The sequence below is a fragment of the Pogona vitticeps genome, chromosome 15, assembly GCF_051106095.1.
Source record: "Pogona vitticeps strain Pit_001003342236 chromosome 15, PviZW2.1, whole genome shotgun sequence".
Lineage (NCBI taxonomy): Eukaryota > Metazoa > Chordata > Lepidosauria > Squamata > Agamidae > Pogona > Pogona vitticeps.
In genome coordinates, this window is record NC_135797.1 from 12,712,092 (window position 1) to 12,733,672 (window position 21,581).

Here is a 21,581-nt window from a genome sequence, read left to right on the forward strand (position 1 = left end):
AGCTTTCGAGTCCTCCAGGACGCTTTCTCGGGCTGAAAAGCTGGGAAGCGGAGCGGGGAGGCTTGGATGACCCTAGAAGGGAGCTGAAGTGGGCAAAGTTTTGGAATCCCAGAGGCTGGTTTCCGTGTCTTCCCGAGACCCTCTTTTTCAGTGTCCAGCCCGAGGTAGCGTTCTGAACAACCCGGAACCTTGCACGTGTTTATTTGGAATAAAGATCCTCTTCCTTGATGGCCTCGATTTGCGCTTTTGGGGTTTTTAAGGAATGACATCTAGAGCCTTGAAGGCTGAGAGCATGATTAAGCCATATTAAGATGGAGAATAAGAACAGGGTTGGCACCACGCAGGCGGACCATCGAAGACCACGGTCACCTGGAGATCAAAAAAGGGGCTTGCTCGTCTCAATAAGAACACAAGCCCAAGGAAGGGGAAAATAGTATTTTCAGATTTATCAGGGAGCGGGGAAGATCATGTACGATACAATCCTGACTAGCCAGGATGGCTGCGGGCTGGCTGAGCTACCCCTGCTGAGGTTGTGCTGGATTCAAATCACCCCCACCGCCAGCTTCAGGGCGCTGGGAATGGCTTACGACGACCCTAACCCTTGCCCGTTCGGGACTCATGACAGCCGGCGTCCCTTCATTTATTTTATTTATTTCAAATATTTCCAATCGCTTTTACATTTGGATGGCGCTTACTCTCCGAGAGGCCACAGCGTACTACAAATTCACCAATGCAGTTCACGCACCGTGGGCCAGACGGGGCAAAACCAGGGCCAGAGTCGGCTCCGTTCTTGGGCTGAGTGAGGCAGCTGCCTCAGGCAGCAGATGTTGAGGGACAGCCCTGGCGCGCGCCCCCCCCCCCCCCGGCCTTTTCTCACATGGGATGAGCGAGCTATGAATGCCATACAGTACAATGCTGGCGGGTGGGTAGGACCCTGTGTTAGTATGAAGATTGCAGTTGCATTATTTGCAGCACATGGTTTTCGGAGGGATTCCTCCCCATTTGCCAGAATTACATAGGGAGGGATCGGGGCTTTTCTCGAGGAGAAAACCCACTCTCCCACTCAACATTAAACCAATCTCACAACTTTTGACTTGTGTTTTAGGCTGTGGTGTCACTGGCAATTTGAACTGATTTCTGTTCAGATGTTTTTAAAAAAATCGGATTCAGGTCACGAGGCATTTAAATCAGAGGCCACGTTGCCACGCACTTAATGGAAATCATCATGTTTTTCTGGTGATTTTAGTCCGTTTTTGGTGTCTGCACTGCTGAAATCAACTTGCTTGAATGTATCTGAGAAGCGAGGGATTTTAAAAAGCCCAGGACGGCCACTTTAAATGATGCTTAAACGTGGCTAATGTTACCACAGCCTTTCACTGTTGGTTTATGTGCCTTTTTCCACCATTATTTTTCCCCCCTGCGTACCTCCATCTGCCCTGGTTCATACCCCTGGCGGTAGACTTCCCAAGTTGGAAATCACTGCTCTAAACTGATTAAATAATAAATGTTGTGTTCCCTTTTCCTGGTGCATGACATTTTCACCTTAAGCACCAACACTTACAGTCATACGGAAACAGAGTGTGTAGCTTCTGTCATCACTCTGCATTTTTACACCAGAACTGGTTTAATTCCTGTATATATAGAGAATGAATTATTCCGGGATTAAAAAAACCCACAACAACCTACAGAGTAGGAAAGGATTAAGAAAACGCACAATTTCTTTCGACTCCAGCTGCTTTTAAAAAAAAACATCAACAATCATTTATTTTATAGTTGGCATTTTTCCTGCTTGTTTATTTGCTGCATGCCGGTTGGGAGTTTGATTCATGGGGCCAAGTGTGCGCAGGAACACATCACCTGGAATCTTATGGCTGCAAGAACTGCTGGATTGCTCAGGGGTCAAGGTCTCTGGCTGGAGGTTGGGAGTTTGATTCTCCCCTCCCCCCCCGATAGGAGCCGGACTCCATGATGCTTTCAGTTTTAAGTTTGATGATGGTTTGTGATTATAAGCTAAGAAGAGACCTATGCTTGTGCGTGATGTGGGAAATGTGCACCTCTCATGAAACTAGAATCGGGAGCATGCCCCGGAGCTGAATTGCTTTGGGACAGAAAAGAAGGGGGCTCCTTCATATAGCGTGGAGTCAAGCGGTGGAATTTGGTCTTGGAGGACGTAGCAATGACCCCCGTCTTGGACGGCTTTGAAAGGGGACCGAACGATTCCATGGAGGATCGAACTAGCCATGGCTGCTCCTCAAGAGAACATGTATTTCCTGCACCAGAAAACCTGTGGATTGCTCAAATGTCACTTGTAGGCTTCTTGCGGGCATCTGCTTGGCCATCACAAGGAATCTGGTGCTGGCCTTTGGTCTGATCTAGCAGAGGTCTTTGCATGCTCTTAATATGTGTTTTAACACATTAATTGGAGGGGGGGATGTGTTGCTAACATTTTATTGAAAGAATAGTTGAAATGATTCTGAAAAGATTGCTTTTTTGACATTGTTGTATTACGTTTCATTGCTTTTGACTTGCAGGCTACTTCGACTTCATTCCATGGATTGCGTGCAATACCAAGATACCAACTCATCATCATCACCATTAAAGAGATGGTGATGATGATAAGTAAGAGATAATAATTCTCTTGCTTAGCATCAATAAGCAAGACCGCATTAAAATGTGATTTTATGGATTTACCAACCAACAGGATGATAATATTGTTATTAACAAAGAATAAGGACATCAATAAACCATCATCATCATAAGCAAGATGAAATTAATGAATAATCAATATACGCAGCCTTCCCAAAAGGAGAACCCGGAAGGGAAGAAAACTGAACTTTATTTTTTTAATGGAGGGTAGTACTGCTTCTCAAGATCAGCCGACCAATAGAAAAGAGGAATGTCACGCCAGGGCCCGCCTTAAAAGCAAACAAACAACTCCGGGGAAAGGGAGCGCATGCGCATTGGCGTTTGGGTGCTCTCTTCCCCCTTCCGGGACAACGTCTGCCTCTGTTTGGGTGCCGCACCTCGACGACGCATGCGCAGTTCGAGGCTTCGACACTTCCCACGGCCTGGAAGATTTATACTTCCCTCTTAGGGCAACGCCAGCTCCAGAGAGGCGCATGCGTAAAAGCCACCCAAGACGCTCATAAAATGGCGCAGGCGCAGACGGCCGTTCGTTCTTTAGCTCATAGAGCGTTTAATATGGAAGAGGGATCTCAAGCCTCAGACAGCTCGCTTTCTAGGATATTTTGAGAACAGGTGTACAAATATTCCCCCACTTTCAGCTGGAAGGGAATTTTACCCAAATAAATTAAGGGAAAAATCTACAATTTTAACTTAGTTGCGACTGAGAACGAGCAGGTATTTTAGATCCTACTCTGGGAATGTGTTCGTTTGAGCCATATTAAAAAATTTTGATTTTATGGATTTATTTGTTTTATTGGTAGGTCGGTTCGCAATATAAAAAGAATAGAATTTAAATCACAATACGTCAAATGTTAAAAAAAATATGTGCTAATTAAAATGCAACTGAATAATTGCAAACAAACATTAAAAACTACCTGAACTCTTATTTAGTTTTACAGTGCATTTTTAAAAAACAACCCCAAGTCCGTGCAAATATTTGTTTAATTTAAAAAATATATTTTTTTATATTTATTGCCTTTTCCAAATACGAGATATCATGTTTAAATTAATTTTTTTTCCCGACTGCAGAAATTTCAAGTAGTGGGTTTGTCTCTAATTTTTCGTACTTCTACAGTTCCCACCAATAGCGACGCTCTCTCTCTCTCTCTTCCTCTCTACTCCTCCTCCCGCCGTGACCCTTCCGCGTTTTGCTTCCGGCATGGGCAAGGGGGGGCCGTGAAGAGCCAGCGAGCGCGGCGCATGCGCAGTACCCTTGGCTGCCCCTCGCTGTCTCTCTCGGGCTCTTCTTCCGGCCTCCGCAAGTCCCTGACGAGGTGAAGGCGCGGGGTGGCCTTTCCTTCGTCCTGAGGGCCAAGGCGAGCTGACCTTTGACCCCGGAAGTGGAACCCCCGGGCGGGCACTCCCGGGGCCGTTTTCCTCCCTCCGGGCGCGTGGACCGGGAGGGGTTGGCCGTTGCCTTAGCGACCTCTGCGCGCCCCCCCCCGACTTGGGGAATTCAGGGCTGCCTCCCTTGGCCTGCGCTTGTGCCCCCCTCCTTAGCCTCCGTGGGTCCACTTCCGGTATAGCCCCCCCTTCCTTTGGTGGGCCCGGTCCACCCCCTTTTAAGGTCCGCCCCCCCTTTTGGGTGAGTGTCTTATGGGGGTGTTTATTGTGGCCCCTCCATTATTGCCCCCCTTCCTGCCCTGAGCAGGTCTCCCTTGACCCCCAGGCCCCTTAGCCTGGTGGGACCCCCCCTTTATCTCTTGAGACCCCTTAGTTAGTGTGACCCCCCCAAAAAAAATCTCCTGAGGCAGGTCTCCCTTGACCCCCCCGGGTCCCTTAACCTGGTGGGACACCCCCTCCATCTCTTGAGGCCCCTTAGTTGGTGTGACCCCCCCAAAAAATCTGAGGCAGGTCTCCCTTGACACCCCCCCCGGTCCCTTAGCCTGGTAGGATCCCCCCTCCATCTCCTGAGGTCCCTTAGTTGGGGTGACCCCCCCAATCTCCTGAGGGTCTGGGCAGGTCTCTCTTGACCCCCCAGGTCCCTTAACCTGGGTGGGACCCCCCCTCCATCTCCTGAGGTCCCTTAGTTGGTGTGACCCCCCCCAAATCTCCTGAGGCTCTAGGCAGGTCTCCCTGCCCCCCCCAGCTCCCTTAGCCTGTTAAGCCACCCCCCCAATCCCCTGTCTCTTGCCTTGAACATGGCGTGAGCTTTGGGGAGGGAGAGGAGTCCAGGCGGAGGAGGAAGGGGGTGGGCTGGGCTGGGGGGCCAGGACTCCGTTGCTCAGAGTAACTAAACCCTGGTGGTTCTGCCTGAATGTGGAGGTAGCCGCCCCCCCTCCCTTTTCTCGAGAAGGGGGGTCCCCGGGAGCCTCACCTCGGATCGAAGCCAGGCAGCGGCGGCGGCTGAAGAGGTGTGCCGGATAACCCCCCCCCTCCAGCCTCTGGTGGATCATGGGCCTTCAGCTGCCTTGATGAAGGAAATTGGGAGCGCCAGCTGCTCAGTCGTGTTCCTTGAGGAGGAGGAGGAGGAGGTGGAGGGCGAAGAAGAGGAGGAGGAGGAAGAAGAGACGCCCCCGCCGTGGACATGGGCTCCCAGGTCCTCCAGATCCTGCGCCAGGGCGTCTGGGCCTCGCTGACGGGGGGATGGTTTTTCGACCCACACCAGAGCACCTTCTCCAACTGCTTCCACCTCTACACCTGGATCTTCCTGCTTATCTTCCCTTTTCTTCTCTACATGGTGAGTCCGGGGATCCCTGCGTTGGACCGGGTGGCCTCTGGGCTTGGGGAGACATGATGGGTGGCTCTTGGGCAGGTGTGTCCTGTTGTGTTATTTTTTTTTAATAGCCGTTTCCACATACAAAGGTCTGCACCGTGTTTGCGTTCTTCCTGATTCCTGGAACCGCTTTCCCCTGACTGTTTATCTAACAGGGCCTTGGTCCTTTAGGAAACGCTGAAGTGCGCAGAAATTCAAATTTGTGCATGTAGGGGGGAAAAATCAACATTAAAGAATAAATAGGAAGGCTGACAACTCTTTAAATTCCATCTTGATCCATTATCCCCCATGCTATTTCCTCCTTGTCTTGTTCTCCTGCTCATTGGCTTTTATGGCTGCCTCGGTCGCTTAAGCTCGCTCACAAAACGAGAACTTGGGAAAGAAGAAGTTGGACATGTGAGTTAGTCATCGCTGGTTGAATTTCACAATAGGCAGGCAGCTCTTCCCCACCTGACGTTTAATATGTCTTTCTGTTTTTGGGGGGCAGAAAGCTCTGCCTCTCACTCACCGCTTCGAAGCAACACTCTCCTAATATTGGTTCGACAAAAACTGAAGATGCTTTTTCCCCGTGTTTGCGAAAGATGTCGAGCGGTCAGCTTTTAAACCTGGAGATAACGTTTCCCGTAGAAATAGCTCAGTGGAAACAGAGAGCTGAAACTGTGTGATCAGTTAAGGTTCAGAAGGCACTGTCTCAAAAATATTTTCTGAAATGACCGGTCTCCCCCCTGTCACCAGGGAGTTGCTTCCGACCTTGACGTCTCCAGATGCGCCGGGTTGCAACTGTCACCGTTTAGCGGCCTGTGTGTCCGCACTAGGTAATAGACAAGAGTCTTTCTAAGATGCAGAGGCTGTGGGTCGTGCTTGACCCGGGATAAAAGGAGATGATAGCGTGTGCAGAAGGAGCTGCCTTTCTGTGGAAAGTCCACTTAAAATAGTTGTAAACATTAGAATTCCAGTAGCCATGCTAAGCAAATATTTTAAGCACCCGATGCCACTCCTGGTCAGGTTTTCATAGAAGGGTCAGAAGGGGTCTTTAAGGCCATCATGACCAACCCCCCTGTTTAGGGCAGGGATCCGTGTCAAAGCAGATCTGACAGGCGGTGGTCAGATTTCCTCCTGAAGGCCTCCAGCGTTGCCACGCTCGCCCCCTCCCGAGGTCCTCCGTTCCCTTGTTGTACTGCTCTAACAGTTAGGAAGTTTTTCTTGATATTTGGCTTCCTGTAGCTTGAGCCCATTATTCTGTCTCCTGGGATGATTGGGAACAGATCCTGCCCCTCGTCTGTAGGACTACCTTTCAAGTAATTCAACAAGGATATCGTGCCTCTGCGCAGTCTTCGTTTCTCCAGGCTGAACCTGCCCAGTTCTTTCCATCTTTCTTTCTAGGGCTTGGTTTCCAGTCCCCTGATCATCCTCCTTGTCGCCGTCCTCTGAACTTAGCATTCACGATAATCCACGTTTTTTCAGTATTTGCAGGGGACTTGCAGCCAATCCCCCCATAAATGCCAGGATCGTACTATATCGATCTGGTCCTTTCCAGAGTGCAGATTTTCAAAGGCTTCCCTGATTTGGGTTTCGAGAGCAGGTGGGAGGTTCCTGTGCCTGCCGCCGTGGACCCGGCAGTGCCCATGTTTAGCCCGTGGCCTTTCTTTTCGTGGCAGGTGATGCCTCCCAGCGTCGTCGTGGCGGGGGCCTACTGCGCCGTGGTCGCCACCTTCTTCACCACGGTGAAGGCTGTCAACTACCGCCTGCACACCATGTTCGACCAGGGGGAGATAGTGGAGAAGAACTCCGCCCTGGCTGAAGCGGCCAGGGCAGAAGACGGCGCTGCGGCTGACGAGAGGAACCTGACCAGGTGGGCCGTCGCAGGGGTGCCTGTAAAGTGTGCTCGTCTTGCGGGTTTTAAAGCCGGGTGCCCTGATGTGCCCGGACCGACTCTGCGTAGCCTTGGTGCGCTCTCTCTCGCTCTCGCTCTCTTTTGGGCATGCTGCAGGCCTTACATCCATCAGCCTTTCCGAACGTGGTTTCCCTCTCGCTTTTTACCGTAGCGAGGTGCAAAAGAGCATCTCAGTTGAGTGAGCCAAGAGCAAGGATTAATTTAACAGGGGTGCCTTCGTGCAGGATTTTGCTCTCACGGCTAGAACCCAACTCCCTGGCCCTCTTCTATAAAGAGGTGTTCCTCGCCTCCCTCCCCCCCTTTTCTGAATCGCACGAAAGACTTGGATCGGGTCGGAACCTCGGACAAAGACCGAACCGCCTAGAACTACCCAGCGTGAAAAAAAACTGAGCTGGGTTTATTTTTCCCTAAATCATTTGGCCGTCGGCTCGAAATTGAGTGAAACGTTAAAGTTTCGTACGTTAAAGATCTGTAGCGTGTCTGCCATGCGTCTCATCTTCTGAGCTTTTAGGGAACTGTCTAAAGCCCTGGGAAATCATCATGATCAAACGGCAGAGCTCCCCTGTCAGGGAGACCCAGGGGGGGATTCGAACCCCTAACCTCTGGCTCGGCAACCTATGTGGCCATCTAACTGACAATGGTTTCCTGCTACTTCTTTCCCTCTTGTTCTCTGGAAAGGAGGTGGGGGAATAATTGTTTCAGAAATCAGAAAAGCGGGGGAGACACTATTAGGCTGTCCAGTCAATTCTGATTATCAGGGTTAGGGGATACTCAGAAGTGGCTTCCTGTTCCCTTCTTCCGGGGAGGGAGGGGGTGAGCCCTGAGCCACCGTGCCGCTTGCCCGAGGCCACCCAGGCTGGCCTGCAATTCTCCGTCGTCCCTGCTCACCCGAGCTTTTTGGGGCTTTAAGCCATCAGCGCCCGGAGACCCCGATGCGAAATCTCATGTATTTTCATTCGGATGTTTCTTTTCCCACCCGGGCCCGGCTGGATGCTTCTCTTCCGCAGGGACCCCGGTGGGGTGGAGATGACGGTGTTCCGGAAGGTCAGTTCCACGCCACCAGTGCGGTGCAGTTCCCAGCATTCGGTGTTTGGCTTCAACCAAGTCATGGTAAGGCGGAGGACGCGGCGTCGGTCTCTCTCCTGTGGGTGGGAAACGAGGGGCAGTGTGGAACTGGGTCTCCGGCTGCCTCTTTTTCTGGGACTTTACCAAAGGCAGGAGGATGTGGTTTCAAAGACGGCAGTTCAGAAGCAGTAGATAAGAAACCTGTCTTCCTTAGAGACCTGAATGTATTGTGTTTTTATTTCGCCATGTACAGTAGGACCCCTGTATGCATGGGGGATCAATTCCAACCCCCCACCTGCGCGGATGCTGAAAATTGTGGCTGGTAGCAAACGCTATTTTTAAGAGCCAACACGATACATGGCATGGTCTCTGTCTCCCTCTAGTGTCCAGTTCTGGTAACTTTAGATATTGGGGGTGGGCTCCTACTGTATTGCATGAGGACTATGCCCTTGATTGCAAAGCAAGGTCCTAGTTCTGGTTAGTACAGTGTTTTCATCCTGTAGTAGAGGCCGAGGGCTGCTGCCGCCTTGCCTTCTGTCCAGACTCCCCCCCCCCAAAAAAGGTCTGGTTGACCCCTATGTGGGGCTGAACACTGCCTTAGGGGGGTGGCCAGCAGGGCGTGTGTTCTGGGTTAGGGTTAGCCGGAGTTTGAGTTCCTGCCGTCAGCGCAGGGCGAGCGGAATCGGCAGCTCTTGCAATGCCATCGAACGCCAACTCCCATGAGCCCCCCTCGCCCAGCGGATGATTCTTCAACCGAAGGGCCCCAAGATTTGCCCTCCCCGATCTAGATGGCCGGGCAGGGTTTCCTCCAACTTTATAGGAGAATTTTTCCCGGGCTGTTTCTAGAGAAAACAACTGCAGATCAAACAAGGCTCCTGGTTCTGGGCTAACACTGGTTTCCCGCCCTCTGCCTCTCCCAATTTCCTTTTAACAAATGAGAGGTTGGACTTAACTTTCTCTCTTTCGCCTTGCAGGACTTACTGCCCCATCTGGAGGACGGGGCCCCCGTAAGAGGTAAGCAGCGCCAAGCAGGGTGGACCCACACCACCTTCCGTGGGGGTCACAACATCGTGTTCACTTCTCAGTTGGAAATGCGACATCTTTTAAATTTAATATTTTTAGACTGCAGAGACGTGAAACCGGGGCCGCTGATTCCATGGATTATGGGGGGGGGGGTTGTCCCTATTGTATGTACAGAGGGGATCAGAGTCCTTCTCAACCCTCCTGTGGCTTTTCTCTCGCAGACATCAAAGAACTGGTGCGCGAGCAGGGCAGCAACAACGTCATCGTCACAGCGGCCGATCGAGACATGCTCCAACGATGTTCCCCAGAGAACCTAGGTAGGTTCCTCGTCTCGGTTGGTGGGAAGGAGCCACGGATCAAGGTGGCGTGCGTGGTGGTGGTGGAACTAATCCAGGGAGCAGCCCTTCTGTTAGATTCCCGGATTGGGTTCTTGACTCTCCGATAAATAGACTTCCTTGGGCAGAGGCCAGAACCCTATATTTTCCCCACAGCGGGCATGACATTCAAAGATCATCTCCGTTCGGCCCAGAGTGCTGTTATGTATCCTTCTTTAAAATCACAGGGAGGATCTCCTTATCTGCGGGATCAGTACCTGTTGATGCCCTCCTCCAGGGTCTGAACATATTAGAAATATTAAAAGTCCTTGTATTTCAGGCGTCTCTTGAAGGCCCTTTGTAAGTCTGTGCCATTGGCAGACAAGAAGAGGGTCCAGGAAAAAGGGAGTGTCTAAAAGTGGAATATCCCGCTTAATAAGCCGACAGACTCCTTTGAGATGTTCTCCTGCAAAACATGCCTGCTAGTGATGAACCCGGTTATAGGCAAGCCACAGATCGATGCTTTTAGAGGCCAAGCGGCAAAGGGACAGGGAGGGAGTTCTGCAAGTTTTGGGGCCGCCACCCAGAGTTCCCGGTCTCGTCTGCCGGGCATCTAATCGCTTCCTCTCCTTTTTTGCCCCCCCTCTGTAGCGGGCGACGATGCGGTGACGGCCCCTGAGCGGGAAGGCCCGGCCGGCAGCCTGCTCCCGGTGCCCAGGGCTGAGCCCCCCTCCGGCGTCCGGAAGCACCCTCCTCCCCTCCCGGTCCAGAGCTCCGTCCAAAGCACGGACTCCTCCGAGCCGTCTCCCCCCACCGGGCCGGGCTCGCGGGCCCCTCGCTGGACGGCCAGCGAGTCGGAGAGCGTGGGGGACACCCCGCTGAGCCCCCTGATCAAGAGCAGCCTGAGCGAGGAGCTGAGCCAGAGCTTCCTGAGCCTGGCCCTGCCCGACGGGCGGCGGGAGAAGCGCCGGTCGGGGGCCGACTACCGGCCCCTGGAGCCCCGCCCGGAGAGGCCCCCGAAGGCCGGCTCTTCGGACAGCTGCTTCAGCGGCACCGACAAGGAGACGCCCAGCACCTTGAGCAGCTACCGCAGCGAGAAGACCAACTCCACTCACCTGGACAGCCCCTCGCTGGGGGCCGCCAACGGCGAGCGCCTCCCCGGCGAGGAGGAGGAGGAGGCCGCGGCCCCGGGCCTCTCGCCGCCCCCCGACGGCGGGAGCGATACGGACGCCCTCTCCGACAGCGAGCTGCTCCGCTCGCCCGAGCTCGGCCTCCTCGGGGAACTCAGCTTCGACACCCAGAACACTTTGAACTCCCTGGACACGGTCAAGGGTGGGGACGCCGCCGAGCTGTGGGGCGGCCCCGAGCCGGAGCAGGTGGTCCGGCCGAAGGAGCTGATCCTCAAGGGCCACCGCCGCCTCTCGCGCAAGCACGGCAGGGCTTACCTGCCCATGCGCACCCTCCTGGACAGCAAGGCCTACGCGGAAGGGTTTTTCGCCGACGAGGACTCGAGCGACTGCAGTGACCTCAGCCGGGCTTCCAGCCTTCGCTCCCAGCACGACTACAGCACCGACAGCTCGTCCAGCACCTCCTGCTACTCTCCCGAGCGGCCCCCGCGCGGCCGGCCAGGCCTGCCCGACGAAGCCAAGCCGCCCCCTCTGCCCCCGCCCCCCACCGACAGCACGGCCGGCCTCGCCGCCAAGCCGGCCCACTACGCCCAGCGCACCGGCAGCACGGCCAGCGCCAAGACGCACGCCCGGGTGCTCAGCATGGACGGGAACCACGTGGGGGAAGGGAAGCCCCCCGGGGCCCTCGCCGTCTCCAAGTCTGACCTGGAGGCCCACGCCGCCGGCAAGATGGCACCCGAGACGGAGTCCGGTAACGCCGTGCGCAGCCACTCGGCCAACCAGCCCGGCTGGAGAGGGGAGCTGCCCACCGAAGGGGCTGTCGGGGGAGGTAAGCCCGCTCGAGAGGTGGTGCGCGGGGTGGGCAGGAAATTCATCTGGACTTTCCCTATCAAAGGAGAGAGAGACTTGTTTTGTAGAAGTCCAGCAGGGCTCCCTTATCTGTAGGACCGGTATCTTCTGATTCACGTATGCACAACCGGAAATTATTAAAGTCCTTGAAATCTATACCGTATTTTTCCACGTATAAGACTATACTTTTGTCTAAAATCTTTAGCCTAAAAATTGAGGGGCGTCTTATACACGGAAGGAAGCTGAGGAGAGAGAAAAAAACAAGTGGAGGGGGAAGCAGGGATCAAAGCGATCCTGCAGCGCTTTGATCCCTTCCCCCCCCCCCCCACTTGCTGATCCCCACTTAGATTTCTTAATTTTGGATTAGAAAAGTGGGGGGGCGTCTTATACATGGGGGTGTCTTATATACGGAAAAAATACAGTATTTCTAAAGATGAAGTTACCAAAACAGGCCACTTGAGGGAGACAGAGACCAGACGATGTACAGTATTTTTCAACAACAAGAATATCTAGCCTGGTCTCTCGCTGCCTCTAGTGGCCAGTTCTGGTAAATACATATTAAAAACTCTTGATTTTCCCTGCCCCTTTTATTGTGCTCTGTATAGCATTCGCTAATATCTGGAGTTTTCAGCATCTGCGGGGCGGGGTTGGAAACAATCCCCCCACAGATACAGGGCCCTAACCGTATATATACCGAGTCCACCAAGGCCAGTCATGTCCACTCCGACGGGCAGTCGTAATTCGCCGGTCTTCCCCTGGTGGCTCTCCAGCTGTTTTGAATGTCCATCTCTTCCGTTTTAACTATCGGCGTCCGTCCGACGCGTCCCGAGAGCGGGAAGCTTGCCACGCTTGCCCGCCCGCCCCTCCCTGCCCGATCTGTGTCTAGCCCCCTCTCCTCTCTCGCCTCACAGCCCCTCCCGGCGAGGAAGGCCCCAAGCCGGACCGCTCCAACAGCGCGAAACGTCTGCAGGCCATGAGGAGGCGGCACAACGCCGGGAGCAACCCCACGCCCCCATCCTCGGTGATGGGATCCCCCCCCAGGTGAGTCCTGCCTCCTTTCTTGGGGCCGCCCGGGTCCCGCCAGCACCCTTGGGCTGCCGTTTCACCCCACGCCCCCCCTGTGTGTGTGTGCAGCTTGCAGGATCTCCAGCGCGGCCGGGCCTCCTCCCACTCCCGCACGCTGACCCTCCCCTCGGCCCTCCAGTTCGCCAGCTCCCTCCTGCTGCCCCGCGGGGCCGCCGTCCACGAAGCCTGCAACTTCGACGACACCTCCGAAGGGGCGGTGCATTACTTCTACGACGAGAGCGGTGAGTGGCCTCGCACTACGGGTCCCATCGCCCCCTCCCACGCGGCCGGCGCTTGGGGGAAGTGGGTGGGAGCCGCCTCCCGAAATGACCGGAGAACAGCGGCAGGATTAAGTCTTTGGTGGGACTTAGAAGAAGGTTAGTCTCCGACTCCCATCACCCTTGGCTAAATCGAATGGGAGTTGTAGTCCCACACCGCCACTCCCATCAGACCTTCTACAGCAGGATTCCCCCTACCTCCTCTGTTTTTTCTTGCCTTCCCTGGTGGCTCCTCACTGTGGGTTGAAGTCCAGGGTTTGGTGCCTAAAGGGTGGCGTTAGTTTTTTTTTTTAACTTGGGTCAGTTAGAATATGGGTTCCCAATATTCTGATACTGCAAACGCCCTGAAAATCCCAGCCAGAGCAGCTGGTGGTGAAAACTTCTGGGTAGTTTCGGTCCAAGAAAATCCGGCGCCCCAAGGCGGGGGAGACCCTGGTCTCGAACGATCAGCGAGAGATCCATGTTGGACGTTGCTTTCTCCGGAGACGCTGGTAAAAGCAGCAGCTTTGCTGAGGCCGGAGCAGGAGGTGGCAGTGAAGAGACCCCCGTGTGATCCATAAAATCATAATCAAAAATAAAGAAGACAGAAATATCGGGCCACCGTAAAGGCGAGCCGCTGTGTTTTCATACGAGCTTTCATGGACCAATCCACTTCCCAAGACGTGAGATGTTAGATTTCCTCGTTTAAAGCTCCAGAGATCTGGTTTTGCACGATCTTTCTCTGACCGAAGGGATATGCCAGGAGCGGGGATTTCCTCTGTGGGCGTCACAATATTTCTCTCTCTCTCTTTTGTTGTTATTAATTGCTTTTCTTCTCCCCCAGGAGTCCGACGCTCCTACACTTTTGGGCTAGCAGGGGGCGGCTACGAAAACCCCGTCGGGCAGCACGTGAGCGTGGATCATGCCACCAACGGCGGCTGGTGAGTCTAAAACCGGAGCCTCTGTCGTGACCCTCCGTCCCGCCACGACGTGGGTTTTCTGGGTGGGAGAAATGGGTTTGCAAGGAAACGTTTAAAAGCCACCTTAAACTGCTGGCGCTCTTCATTTAGCAGTTATATTTTGCTTCCACTGGGCAAGGAGAACAGATTATAGTTAGGGATAAAGACCCCAAAATCTCCTGCCTGAGGCAGAATTTAGCGTCGAGCAGAAATCAGCTTTCGGCAAACTTGTGGCTCCTTTCCGCCTTTCCGTGGCCTGAGTTGATGCCACGGGAGGGCTGGCCACGTCCCGGAATAAGCCGGGCTGCGTCGCAGGACCACTTGGGGCGTGCGTGTGGGTGATGTTTTCCAGGAGGTGTGCGGATCCGGGGAGGGGGGAAACGGCTGCCCTCTCACTCCTTCTTCCCTTCGCTCCGGCAGGGACCGGCATTCGCACTCCTCCAGCTTCAACTCCGCCGAAGTGCCGGAAGGGACCCCGGCCCTCACGCTGCTGCAGCCACGTCCTGTGGTCCTTCAGGGCATGCAGGTGCGCCGAGTGCCGCTGGAGATCCCAGAGGTGAGCGAGGCCCTGGTGGAATCGAACTCGGTGCCGACAACGCGTTGGTCTTTCTGCCTGACCTCAGGGGCAATTCCATTGGCCTGAATCAGAATTTAAATTTTTTATAAATGGAGCTGATGGTAAAAAAAATTAAAAATCAGTTTTTTAAATAGAAGTGGCAATCTTTTTTTCAGAACATCAGTTGTTTTTTAAATAAAGCTGGTGATTATTTATTTTTTTAGATAATCAGCTTTTCGGCCTTTTTTTGGAAAAGAAGGTCGGATTCTTTCCTTTTTGACTTTGGAATCTTAATTCCCCGCCCCTCCCGGATTGTTGGAGTAAACCAGCCTTCTTCTTCCTGGCCCCTGCCACTAGTCCCATCTGCACTACACTTCCCATCAGACTGTGGTCGGGGATGATACGAATTGTAGTCCATCCCATTTGGAACAAAACCTGGGAACCTTATTCTTGGTTTTTGCGATGATAAAGAGGTGTTTGATTGAAGGTGTCTGACTGGTGTTTTTTTTTTTTAAATCCCCCCTCCCAGTTTGACCTTCTTGACCAAGAATCACTGCACGAGTCCCAGGAGAACACGCTCATGATCGAGGACAAGTGCCACCCACGCCAGTACTACAAGTTTTGGGTGCTGCCCGGGCGCTGGATGCGAGTTCGCTACGACCGCTTAGCCCTGCTGGCCTTACTGGACCGGTGAGTGTCCAACCTTAGCGGCTGGGCTAGTCTGCAGTGGGCTAGGGAGAATCGGCTTCCCTTTGTGGTCTTGCAGCCGGCAAGAAAAAACTTATTTTCATGTGTATTACCAGAACCGGCCACGGGAGGGAGCCAGAGACCATGCTATAAATACAATACTTGTTAGTGAAGAATAATAACATGGTCTCTGCCACCCTCTAGTGTCCAGTTCTGGTAATGCACATGGTGGCCCAAGACTGGGTGGTTCTACAATTTTGGTTGCTGTTTATGACCTATAAATCTCCGTACAGCTTGGTGTCCTCTATTGAATGAGCTATCTCACCATTAAAGATGGCTTAGGGCTGTCTTTGAGGGGCAAACCAAAGGCTGAGGCCTGCAGGTGGCAGATAATACAGTGGTGCCTCGCAAGACGATTGCCTTGCGGGACGATTAATCCGCAAGACGATGGGTTTTCGCGATCGCTGTTGTGCTTCGCAAGACGGTTTTTCCTGTGGATGATTTTTGCAAGACGATGTTTGGGTCTATGCTTTGCAAGATGGTTGTTTTTTTTTTTTTAGACCAATGCTTTGCAAGACAGTTTTTTCCCTATTGGACCACATTAAATAGATTTCAGTGTATCCCAATGGGGAACCACATTTCGCAAGATGGGATTTTTTTAGACCGATGCTTCGCAAGACGGTTCCCCCCCTTGAAACACATTAAATAGATTTCAATGCATTCCAACGGGGAACCGCGTTTCGCAAGACGATGTTTTTGCAAGACAGTGATTTTCACAGAATGAATTAACATCGTCTTGCGAGGCACCACTGTACTGTTAAAAAATGGGTTTGTTGGGTGCCAGCCCACAGTGATCTGCGCTTTCCTTTCCTGCCCCCTCCCAGGAACCGGCGGTTGGCTGAGAACGTGTTTGTCGTGGCGCTGGTGAGTTTGGTGGCATTCCTGGGCTATCTGCTCCTCCTGCAAGGCTTCTTTCGAGACATCTGGGTGTTCCAGTTCTGCGTGGTCATCGCCAGCTGCCAGTACTCCCTGTTGAAAGTGAGTCGTAACTGCAGCACCCTTCTGCTCCGACCTCCTTGAGACTTAAGCCGCTTTCCCCCCCCTCCTCCCCCCCCAGTGCCTGGTCTCTAAAGGACGCGGAAGATCAGTTCCGAACGCAGGGTGGTTTCATTTGACGATGACAAGGATTGGGCTTCCTGCAGTAGTCCAGATAGACCTTCCCCCCCCTCTCCTAGCATCCTCGGGGGGGCTGCCTCGGTTCCTCCCGAGCCCTTTACACTTTTTTGTGGCTAACGGTGCGCTCAGAGTGGCTTGTGACACTAACCCGTTATTATCATAAGAACAACCTAAACGTTCAGTTCCTTTTGTTGTTAGAAAAAGTGTCGTATCGTCGTCATCATTTTAGAGAGGGCCTTCTCATGTGTGTGTGTGTGTGTGTTTGTGTGTGTGTGTGTGTATGTGTATGTATTGCCTGATGTATTTTTCCTGCTCTCTGATCTTGGCTTCTTTTTTCGGCCCCCAGAGCGTCCAACCGGATGCTGCTTCGCCCATGCACGTGAGTACCCAGCTGCGGGGACCTTGATGAGCAAGGGGGTGCTTACACGGCTCTCCCAAAAATCACCTTTTGACACGCCCGAGAGCAGGTCAGAAGAGTCGGGGGGAAGAGGGAGGGAGGATCAGAACCTGCCTTGGTCGACTGAAAACGAAGCGATGGGGGAAAAAGTCCCAAATCGCCTTTACTGGAGTGTATCAGGAAGATCACCTTAGCACCAGAACGAAGAGAAGTTGCTTTGGTTTTTTGGAGGGCGGCTTCCAGGATTCCCTAGGCGTAGCACGGCCCTGCTCCGAAGGCAGAGGGGGAAACGGGCGCTGCCGTCCAGAGAGATCTTGAAGATGCTCTTATTCTAGGAACAGCCCACGGTATAAAGCAGGGCGTGGATCTAACCGTTCTAAGACGGCTTGGGTTCCGGGCTGTTTCAAAGACCACGTCTCCCCTTATGGGCCTGCTCGGGTGTTAAGGTCATCAGGGGAGGCCTTTAAAAGTTTGAAATATTTCAGAGAGAGAGAGAGAGAGAGAGAGAGAGAGAGAGAGAGATAAGCCCTTGTTTCTAAAGCCGCTCTTCTGACCAGTCTCGGCTTCCGTTTACAGGGGCACAACTGGATCATCGCCTACAGCCGGCCTGTTTACTTCTGCGCGGCCTGCCTGTTGATCTGGCTGCTGGATCTGTGTTCCCGGGCGGTGCCCCTCCCGCCAATGGCCTTCTACAACCTCGTGTTCTTCTCCGCCGACTTCTTCTGCTGCGCCCGAGACGTGGCCATCGGTGAGCAAGGCTGGAGGGAGGGGATGATGGCCGCGTTTTGGCCTGCTGGGAAGTTCCTGCAAGGCCAAGAATCTGGAGCCATTATGCGTGTATGTCTTGGCTCTTGCTGAGTGACGTTTTGACTTCTTTCATTTCCTCCTCGGGCCCCAGTGTTCACCCTCTGCTTCCCGGCGATTTTCCTCTTCGGACTCCTCCCCCAGGTCAACACGTGCTTCATGTACCTTCTGGAACAAGTGGACATGAATATCTTCGGTGGAACAGGTGAGGAAGCGAGTGGAGTGGGGAACTGGGGAGAGGTGGGGCTGAAGAGCTCAGAGCGCGGGGGTCTTCTCCTGTCCTCTTGGCCCCTGGAAGCCAGGCACAAAGGCCTTGAGCGTGGTGGCCGCCACTAAGTAGGCCCCTCTCCCGTTTCCCCACCAAACACCCTTGTGAGGGGTGATGGGACCGAGAGCAAGGCCTCCCCTTGGTGATCAGAGTGCTTGATTTTATGTCTTTTTGCATTTTTTAAAAAGTCCTCGTCAAACACTGCCTTCCAAACTCCACTTTTAAGCGGGCAATAAAAATGAAAAACTAAAACCCCAGGCATGGGGAGAGTTCCTGTTGCTTCTTTCCGATCAGTGACACCCCACCCCACCCCACCCCATGCCAGCGTCTTTGAAATGCAGCTGATCTCTACGTCCGGGTGATCAGTTGACCACGAAGCCGGGAGACGTTGCCTCCAGGCGGGGTCTGAGTTTTAATCTTGGGGTAGGTTTGTCTCTGGCACGGGCGAGGAGAAGGGGGCTCACTGCGTCCGTCTCTTTTCCCCAGCCGCCACCAGCCCCCTCACGGCCTTCTTTGCTCTCCTGCGTAGCGTCCTCGTGGCTGCTCTGCTGTACGGGTTCTGCCTCGGAGCCATCAAGGTATCTGCCCCCCTGGGTTGGCTCACCCATCATTTTGCGGCTGGGCTTCAGTGCCTCCAGGTGGGGTGGGGGTTTGCAGGATCAGGGCCCGCCAGATGACCATCGCCGCTTGGCTTCCCCCTTCCAGGCGCCGTGGGGCGACCAGCACGTCCCTGTCCTCTTCTCCGTCTTCTGTGGCCTCCTCGTGGCCCTCTCGTACCACCTGAGCCGCCAGAGCAGCGACCCCACTGTCCTCTGGTACGTAGGCCACGGCGTGGGAGGGAAGGAGGCGGACGGCACGCGGTGGTGGCCTCGGGGAGGAAGGAAGACATGTGGGCGGGGTGGCCCACGGGCTGCAGTTTCCTTCCCGTTAATGGGTCAGGACGTCCTTTGCTCCCAACGGTTGCCGGTTTCCCCTGGACTTGGGCAGTCAGAAGGAGGAAAGGGGCTGAGCGTCTATCTACTCCCCCGCAGCCTCTTCCCTCCTGCCTGTGTTCAGTCTCGGGGGGGCCGAGAAGGGCCACGGGTCCCTTGCCTCTCTCACTAGGGTGAAATTCACGCGTTCCTTGTCTTCCCCATCTGGTCGGTGAGCGCCAGCGATGGTTCTCTGGAGATCTCTGATCGTGGTGTGATCCCTGATCAGAGGCAACGCAGGGATCCCGTTTCACCCGGCTTGCTTTCCCAGAGAGAGAATAAATAGGGCACACACATACACACACACAACAACAACCCCTGTGTGGGTCAGGTTCTTGCTGTTTTGTGACCAGGTTATCCTTACAAGCCAGGGGATCTCCTCCCTGCTTTCAAAGCCGGAGGGGGAGCGGAGGGTTCTCTGTGGCTGGTTTGAGACGGCTCGAGATGGCCAGGGTGATTCTCAGCCCTCACTTCCCCTTCTCTTTCTAGGTCGTTGATACGGACCAAGCTCTTCCCGGAGTTCGACAATCGCAACCTGGAAAGCCCTCCGGTCGGGGTTAAGGATCCGCTCCCTGAGAAGCTGCGCAGTTCAGTGGTGAGAGCCGGGAAGAGTAATTAACTTAAGGGGTGGAGAATATTCTGACCTCCCGGGGGAAGGTACCGGCTTCTGACACCGGTAGATCAGTCGCGGTGGGAATGGCGTAGAGATGAAGCCTGGCATGGGTCGGACGCTGCTGTAAAAGGGGATGGTCTGTGGGAGAGAGGCTGAGAAGGGCGTACAACAGGACTCGGCTACTGCAGAATCAACCAAGGTGGCAGTGTAGCTCAGTGGACAGGGGGCTTTGATGTCTAAGTAGACAGTCCTAGCTCCAATCTCAGGGTATCAAGTCGAACTTGGAAGTACAGTTGGGCCCCTGTGTCCGTGGGGGATTGTTCCCAAGTTCCCCCGCAGAAGCTGAAAACCGTGGATAATAGCAAACGCTAATCATAGCATGAGAAAAGACAAAACCCAGAAATATTTGTTTCTGCCACGTATTACCAGAACTGGCCACCAGAGGGGGGGCCCAAAGACTCTACTATAAATACTTGCTAGTGAAGAATACATAGCATGGTCTCTGGCGCCAGTTAGTGGCCAGTTTTGGTAATGCATGTTTTAAAAATTCTGTTTTTTCTTTTACTGGTAGATAGTGTTCGCTGTTATCTGCAGTTTTCAGTATCCTCAGGGGCTGGGAACCCATCTCCGGCAGATATTTGGGGGTGTGTGTGTGTCCTACTCTAATGGCAAGGCAGGGATTTCTCCATCTGATACGGTGGCTCAGAGTTTGCCAACAGGTTGCCAGTCAAAATGTCTTGGACTCTCACTTCCTCCTCCTTGTCTCCCCCAACCCAGCGGGAGATCCTTCACTCCGACCTGGTCATGTGCTTGGTCATCGCCGTCCTGACCTTCGCCATCAGTGCGAGCACCGTCTTCATCGCCCTCGAGGTACCCGGGGGGGGGAAGGGATGGAGGAGGGCAGGGCAGGGCGGTGACATTCAGGGGATCCCCACTCTGCCTCCGCAGGCGTCTGCTGGTCGTGCTAAACCTGATCCAGTGCAAACTCATATAAACATACTTTCCAAAGGACTTAAAAGCATAGTAGGCGATAATAGTAGCTGGCTCAAGGTTGACTCAGCCTTCCATCCTTCTGAGGTCGGTAAGATGAGTACCCAGCTTGCTGGGGGGGGCAATGTGTAGCCTGTATAATTAAAAATTGTAAACCGCCCGGAGAGTGCTTGTAGCGCTATGGGGCGGTATATAAGTCCAATCAATCAATCAGTCAGTCAATCAATCAATCAATCAATCAATCAATCAATCAATCAATCAATCAATCAATCAATATAGGTCCAATAAATAAATAAATAAATAAATAAATAATGGAAAAAAGCACAGCATCTCCCACAGACGCCCTTTGCCTGCCGTTCGAGTCAATTCCGGCTTTTAGCAGCCCTTTCCAGGGTTTTTTCGAGGTAGAGAAGACTCCTTTATTTATTTATTGCATGTATATCCTGCCCATCTGATCCGTTGACCACTCTGGGCGGCTAAACAACACATTAAAAATAAAACAATTCAACAGACGTAGCTTCCTGTTCCTTTAACTTCCGGGGGCAGCCCTAGCTGTCTCTTCTCCGCGGAGGCCAGGAGTGGGAGATTCGAACGCCTGCTCTCCAGGGGCCATGAAACCCCCTGAACCCAGAGGACAGCAAGCGGGGTGGGGTGGGGGGAAGGATCTGCCTTCCCATGGACGGGGCGTTCCACAGCCTGGGAGCAGGCGCCGGTTCTGGATCCGTCCTTCCTTCCTTCCTTCCTTCCCCCCTTCTCATTCTGCTCTTCTCAGTCTGTCCTAGGCTACGTCCTCTACGCCCTGGCGGGCTTGGTCGGCTTGGTGACCCACTACCTCCTGCCCCAGCTGAGGAAGCAGCTACCCTGGTTTTTCCTGTCGCAGCCGGTGCTGAAGCCTCGGGAGTACAGCCAGTTCGAAGTGCGCAGTAAGTGCCAGAGGTCGTGGGGGTGGCGGTGCACCAGCGCCCGCGTGCATGTCTTGAGCACGAATCCCAGCGGTGCAGGGAAAGAGGAGGCCAGATTGCCCTGGCTGGGAGAATCCCCGTACCGTAGAACCTCTGTATCCACAGGACCAGTATTCACTGAACATATTTTAAAACGTTAAAGAAAAATCCCCCAAATATATATATATATCAACAACGAAGAGAGGGGCAGATGTCTTTGGTTT

The 21,581-nt window shown here is 53.6% G+C and overlaps 1 protein-coding gene across 2 annotated transcripts in view; it reads left to right on the forward strand.

Annotated features, from left to right (window-relative positions):
- Positions 1-4,867: 4,867 nt before the first annotated feature.
- Positions 4,868-21,581, forward strand: part of PCNX3 (pecanex 3) — a 33,634-nt gene continuing 16,920 nt past the window's right edge. For both annotated transcript variants that reach the window (XM_072984274.2, XM_072984275.2), the window contains exons 1-20: positions 4,868-5,365; positions 7,060-7,253; positions 8,303-8,405; positions 9,335-9,374; positions 9,605-9,700; positions 10,349-11,653; positions 12,585-12,714; positions 12,808-12,980; positions 13,840-13,936; positions 14,375-14,510; positions 15,040-15,200; positions 16,082-16,235; positions 16,720-16,752; positions 17,347-17,518; positions 17,669-17,779; positions 18,329-18,420; positions 18,548-18,657; positions 19,303-19,408; positions 20,204-20,296; positions 21,189-21,339. In XM_072984274.2, the coding sequence (XP_072840375.2) occupies positions 5,213-5,365; positions 7,060-7,253; positions 8,303-8,405; positions 9,335-9,374; positions 9,605-9,700; positions 10,349-11,653; positions 12,585-12,714; positions 12,808-12,980; positions 13,840-13,936; positions 14,375-14,510; positions 15,040-15,200; positions 16,082-16,235; positions 16,720-16,752; positions 17,347-17,518; positions 17,669-17,779; positions 18,329-18,420; positions 18,548-18,657; positions 19,303-19,408; positions 20,204-20,296; positions 21,189-21,339 (3,610 nt within the window). In that variant the 5' untranslated portion in view covers positions 4,868-5,212. The remainder of the gene's footprint in view (positions 5,366-7,059; positions 7,254-8,302; positions 8,406-9,334; positions 9,375-9,604; positions 9,701-10,348; positions 11,654-12,584; positions 12,715-12,807; positions 12,981-13,839; positions 13,937-14,374; positions 14,511-15,039; positions 15,201-16,081; positions 16,236-16,719; positions 16,753-17,346; positions 17,519-17,668; positions 17,780-18,328; positions 18,421-18,547; positions 18,658-19,302; positions 19,409-20,203; positions 20,297-21,188; positions 21,340-21,581) is intronic.